We start from the raw sequence: 6,273 nt of genomic DNA on the forward strand, positions 1-6,273 counted from the left end.
TAAACGCAGTACGCTGCACAAGCATATACGCAGCCACACGTATATACACGTACGGGCAGACACAAATAAAGGACAGACACACTTTCATATTTATAATATTAGTATGGATTTACATTTTTGCGTGTTCAGTACGCTCTCAAAAGCGTATTTTTTAATAAAATCTATCTAAATATATAAAAGGAAAAGGTGACTGACTGACTGTCTGACTGACTGAATGACTGATCTGTTAACGCATAGCTCAAACTACTAGACGGATCGGGCAGAAATTTAGCATGCAGATAGCTATTACGACGTGGACATCTGCTAAGAAATGATTTTTGAAAATACAATCCCTAAGGGGGTGAAATAGGGGTTTGAAATTTGTGTAGTCCACGCGGATGAAGTCGCGAGCATAAAATTTTTAGGGTTCCGTACCTCAAAAGGAAAAACGGAACCCTTATATCACTTTGTTGTCTGTCTGTCTGTCTGTCTGTCAAGAAACCTACAGGGTACTTCCCGTTGACCTAGAATCATGAAATTTGGCAGGTAGGTAGATCTTATAGCTGACATTTGGGGAAACATCTGAAAACCGCGAATTTAGGGTTAGGTCACACAAAAAAAATTAAATTGTGGTCATGAACTAATAATTAGTATTTTCAACTTTCGAAGTGAGTGACTATATCAAGTGGGGTATCATATGAAAGGTCTTCACCTGTACATTCTAAAACAGATTTTTATTTATTTTCATGCATCACAGTTTTTGAATTATCGTGCAAAATGTCGAAAAAATAGGACTGTAGTACGGAACCCTTATTGCGCGAGCCTGACTCGCACTTGGCCGGTTTTCTTAATAAAAACTAACCGATGTATTTGTGAACAGGGAGGAAGGCAACAACTACATAGCGATGGGTTCAATCAACGCCCTCTTCGTGCTGGGCCGCACCATCGGCCTAGTGGGCCACTACCTCGACCAGAAGCGTCTCAAGCAGCCCCTCTACCGCCACCCCTGGGACGACATCACCTATATGTCACCCCATAACTGAACACCCCTCTAAAGTTGTTATACTTGTACGATAGATGGCATTATTGTTGAAAAATTGTGACAAATACTTTAATGATAATTATACGTTTTTTTATTAATATTTACTTTTTATGACAATTTAACCGACAGCTGATTCGAAAACCTTTTGCATGAGTGGAGCAAGAATAAGGTTCATTTTAATTGCCTAAATGACTGTGCCGTACCTACTTAAAAATATCAGAAAATTTGAATTTTTTTAACCTTGACTAGATTTCTTCTCGATACTAAACTCGAAACTGAACTCGAAAAACTTACTCATCTTACTTATCACTCATTTTTACTTCGCAAGTAAATTTCTAAAATTTGACTGACGATTTTTTGTGACAACGCCATCTATCGAGCATATTTGGTCTAATTTAAAGTCGTATTAGAGAATAATAATAAAATATAATAGTAAAATCTTTAGTCTGGGAATTATTACTTGTAGTTTTTAATATAATAATTATTATAAGTAAATAATTGTTCTTTTATTAATTTAATTTTTAATGCCGACCGTTAGAAATGCGTAAAATATATATTTTATCTCATTTTAATTCATCTTTGAAATTTTATATTGTAACTTTTTGACAAAATTGTATTATTTCGAATTGATTAAAAGAAATAGGATTCATTTGATTGAAAAGTGAGAAATGATAAAGTCCCGCAAATTGCTAATGCGCGGGGCCGCCATTTTAGTGACGTCAGCACTAGACTGAAGTATCGAGCTGATAATACATTTTTATTTCGGCTGACGTTAAAATGATGTCATTTCGATGTTAATGAGACATGTTTCCAGCGCAATATCATTTTGCGGGACTTATAATTTAGTTACGAGTCTGTGGACAACAGAATTTAGCTACAACAGTAATAAAATACCTTAGCGTTATTTTTAGCGGTTGGTAGAGCGCAGATTATAAAGAATAAATGGACAGAGATGACATAACATTGTTGTCTATGGTTGAATAATAATAGTAAGGTCACAAAACATATTGTAAGTAGTTTAGAATTAATTTAATATAGTATACATTATATGACTCGCCGTCTCAACCGATAGATGTCCACTGCTGGACATAGGTCTGTTCTAAATGTGCTACAAGTATAATAATGTATGCTATATTAGATATTCATTCAAAAATAGAGGGTTACGTTTCTACGCTGTTGTAAGTACATAAATTGTTTACAAAAATGTTTTTTTTTTAAATAATAATAGGTAAGTAAATAAACTTGACTCATTAGATATTTTTATACAAAATGATGATGATAAATGGAAAAAAATATAAATTATTGTATTGACATATTAATATTATGAACTAACTAGTTTTTCGAAATGACACGAAAAATATTAACCTCGTTCGGGTGCACTTGGATGAATACGTTACTATTTTGATGTTAGATGAAAGAAAAATATTACAAAATGCACAAATATTATACTATATTATAGATAGAAAATGCACCATATTTTAATAAAAATATACATACTATAAATGTTTTGAACACAATATATGTGCGTGGTTAGAAATTATATACTATATCCTAAGACTCGAGACATATTGACGCAGAGAGTGAAGTTTTTTCTGAAAACTGTACTTTATTTTTTCTATTATACTGTACATATTGATTAAGTGCGAGTCGGACTCGTACATGACGGGTTCCGTACCGTCATATAAGAAATAATGCTTTAATTTTTTTGGAAAAGTTTCACGGTTTTTCGCTTTACTTGTGCTATGCCTTTATGACAGTATTACCTAACAAATTTCATGATTCTAGCAACGGGAAGTAACCTCAAGGTTTTGATTCTCTTGACGCGGCTTGACAGACACGACAGAACAGACAGACAGACAACGAAGTGGTCATGTAAGGGTTCCTTTTGTTATCTGGGTCTATAATTTATAAACCCAATTTTGATTTGTGAAAGATTTTGCACGGATGTTGTCCTTATAAATAGACTAAAAAATAATTTTCAGAAATTCAACTTGAGCGAAGCCCAATCTAGTTGCGTCGCCTCGCTTCGCGTCAATGTATCTCGAGCCTAATAGTAACGAAATTATAAGAAAAAATCGCTTTATGTTAGTTATAATATTGTAAGAAAATAGAAAGCTTCACAATCCCGTCTCGAATTGTGATAAGTAACTTTTTTTTTTAATAAATTAGGTTTTTAAAAATACCAGGGGGAACTCTTTGATTATGCGGGATAAAAAGTAACCTATGTCACTCTCCAGGTCTTTATCTATACCCATGCAAAAAATCACTTCAATCCGTTGCGACGTGATTGAAGGACAAACTTAGTCAGCGAGCGTCAACCAATCAGAGGTGATTGCGATCGTGACATTGTAGCTGTCATTCTACCGCAATCGCGCAGCAGCACCTCGATTGCGGGAAACCTGCATCAATCATTATTACAATCTCAATTGTTCTGATTGCCTGAATTTGTGCGATTCTTGTTGCAACAATGCATTGTAGCCAATAGTGAGCGAACGTAAACCAATCAGAGATGATTGCGATCGTGACATTGTAGCTGTCATTCTCCCGCAATCGCGCAGCTGGGCTGTTTCCATGACAATGTGGACACTGGCCACAATATAACACATTATCACTCTCTACATAGATGTGTAAGCGAATAAATTGTTTCATGTAATCTAAATATATAAAAGGAAACGGTGACTGACTGACTGACTGACTGCCTGACTGACTGACTGACTGACTGACTGACTGACTGACTGACTGACTGACTGACTGACTGACTGATCTATCAACGCACAGCCTAAACTACTGGACGGAACGGGCTGAAATTTGGCATGCAGATAGCTATTATGACGAAGGCATCCGCTAAGAAAGGATTTTTGAAAATTCAATCACTAAGGGGGTGAAATAAGGGTTTGAAATTTGTGTAGTCCACGCGGACGAAGTCGCGAGCATAAGCTAGTTTATTTATAACTAGCTGCCCCGGCGAACTTCGTACCAACAGTCGATTCTTTTTCAGGCAATTTTTTAAATTTTTCTCTCCGTAAGAACCATCCCCGTACTTCAAGGAATATTATGAAAAATCGCGAAATCGGTTCAGCTGTTCTCGAGATTTTCGATCAGCAACACATTTTGCGATTCATTTTTATATATACAAGATTGTGACAAAACGGTCGGTTGATAGGTAGTTATCTGTACATATTTGATTTTGTCAACTTATTTGAATACTATAATATATATTTTTTATTTAATTTCCTTTGTTTTCTTTCATCAATTCCTAGGTGAGACATCTATAACTCATTTCACACTACGAGATATTACTTCACGGGAATTTTTAGAGTAAAAATTGATACGAATGTTGGAAACACCAATATTGACCAGACTATAAAATATAATTTATATCCCGTAGTGTGAAATAAGCTTAATCTTCGTAATGGTTCCACCCCACCACAGTTCACGACAGGTCCATCTATCCATCCATCCACCAGCCTGTTTGCGTCCACTGCTGGACATAGTTTATCGCTTTGTATTTTATGTCTTTTTTCTTGTACCTTTATTTGTATTTAAATTTATTATTAATTATCTAGTTAGTGTAAGTGGCACTGCCGTTCTAATAAGATGTAAAAAAAAAAAAAAAAAAACAGGGCTTTCCAAGAGCGCGCCACCAAACACGGTCCTCAGCCTTCCTCATCCACCCGCTCCCCACCACCTTAATCGGGAATAGCAGGGCAGAAACGTACGACACGGCACGACAGGTAACTTATAACAAAACGTCTAGGCTTCAACGTCACTGGCAGGCGTCAAATATTACGTACATTTGACGCTAGGTAGCCTAATATTTTAACTCCCTTCGGCGGTGTTCCCATTAGATTACAACATGGGGTTATTCAAGGGGCAGACCAACAAATTCTTGAAAGGCCGGCAACGCATTGGTGGTTCCTCTGGTACTGCAAATGTTCATGGGCAGCGGTAATCACTTAACATCAGATGACCCGGCTGCTCGTTTCCCATAGCCTAATATTTGACTTACAAGGAGACTGATCTATCAACGCACAGCTCAAACTACTGGATGGATCGGGCTGAACTTGGCATGCAGATAGATATCTACTTTTTTTAGAGCTCTTTAAGAGGAATAATTCCACCGAACATTGTTTTCATGTAAGTTTAACTATTTACGCAGCGCACGCCACGGAAGCTCACAGATGAGACGTTTTTTTTTACATTATTGAAATTTTCGTGGGGATCTCTAACTTTTATAAAAATAAAATAGCCTATGTCACTCAGGAATAATGTAACTTTCTACTGGTGAAAGAATTTTCAAAATCGATTTAGTATTTCCAGAGATTACCCCTTAAAAACATTACGTCTTTATAATATTAGTATACTAACCGCGGTACTCTGAGTCGCTTAATCGTTACTTAAGTTTAGTAAAAAAGAGACAGAGCTATATCTCTCATATAAATCTGTCTCATTTTAACTCCATCTTAAGTATAACCACTCTAGCGACTCTGAGTACCGCGCTTAGAGTGTAGATTAAAAAGAAGATAACATAGGGTACCTTAGTATCAAAACCATTTGAAACACTGCACGTGTTTAGAAAGAATTCACCCGCAATGACTTAATCCTATTGTTATTGCTCATGACGGCCTCAAGTGGAAACACGCCAGGTAATATTGAATGCACTATACCTACTGCGTACACACATCCCTGAAGAAAAAAACCGGCCAAGTGCGAGTCAGGCTCGCGCATTGAGGGTTCCGTACTACAGTCGTATTTTTTCGACATTTTGCACGATAATTCAAAAACTATGAAGCATAAAAATAAATAAAAATCTGTTTTAGAATGTACAGATGAAGACCTTTCATTATGATACCCCACTTGATATAGTTATCTTACTTAGAAAATTGAAAATACTAATTGATGACCACAATTTAATTTTTTTTGTGTGATGTAACCACAAATTCATGGTTTTCAGATGTTTCCCCAAATGTCACCTATAAGACCTACCTACCTGCCAAATTTCATGATTCTAGGTCAACGGGAAGTACCCTGTAGGTTTCTTGACAGACAGACAGACAACAAAGTAATCCTATAAGGGTTCCGTTTTTCCTTTTGAGGTACGGAAACCTAAAAATGTAGCAGGAAGTCTCTGTGGTGAAGTCGCTTGAGACTACGTCGCGTTCTGTAAAGTTTGCGTGACTCGGCTAATATAAAAAGTTCACTTTATTATTTCAGCATTTCTTTCAGTAATTCAGTTAGCGCAGGAGCTTTGA

The 6,273-nt window shown here is 36.3% G+C and overlaps 1 protein-coding gene across 2 annotated transcripts in view; it reads left to right on the forward strand.

Annotated features, from left to right (window-relative positions):
* Positions 1-2,234, forward strand: part of ATPCL (ATP-citrate synthase) — a 56,017-nt gene extending 53,783 nt beyond the window's left edge. For both annotated transcript variants that reach the window (XM_034982354.2, XM_069507440.1), the window contains exon 24: positions 860-2,234. In XM_034982354.2, coding sequence (XP_034838245.1) covers positions 860-1,022 — 163 coding nt within the window. In that variant the 3' untranslated portion in view covers positions 1,023-2,234. The remainder of the gene's footprint in view (positions 1-859) is intronic.
* The last annotated feature ends 4,039 nt before the right edge of the window (positions 2,235-6,273 follow it).

Source organism: Maniola hyperantus, chromosome 26 (genome assembly GCF_902806685.2).
Source record: "Maniola hyperantus chromosome 26, iAphHyp1.2, whole genome shotgun sequence".
NCBI lineage: Eukaryota > Metazoa > Arthropoda > Insecta > Lepidoptera > Nymphalidae > Maniola > Maniola hyperantus.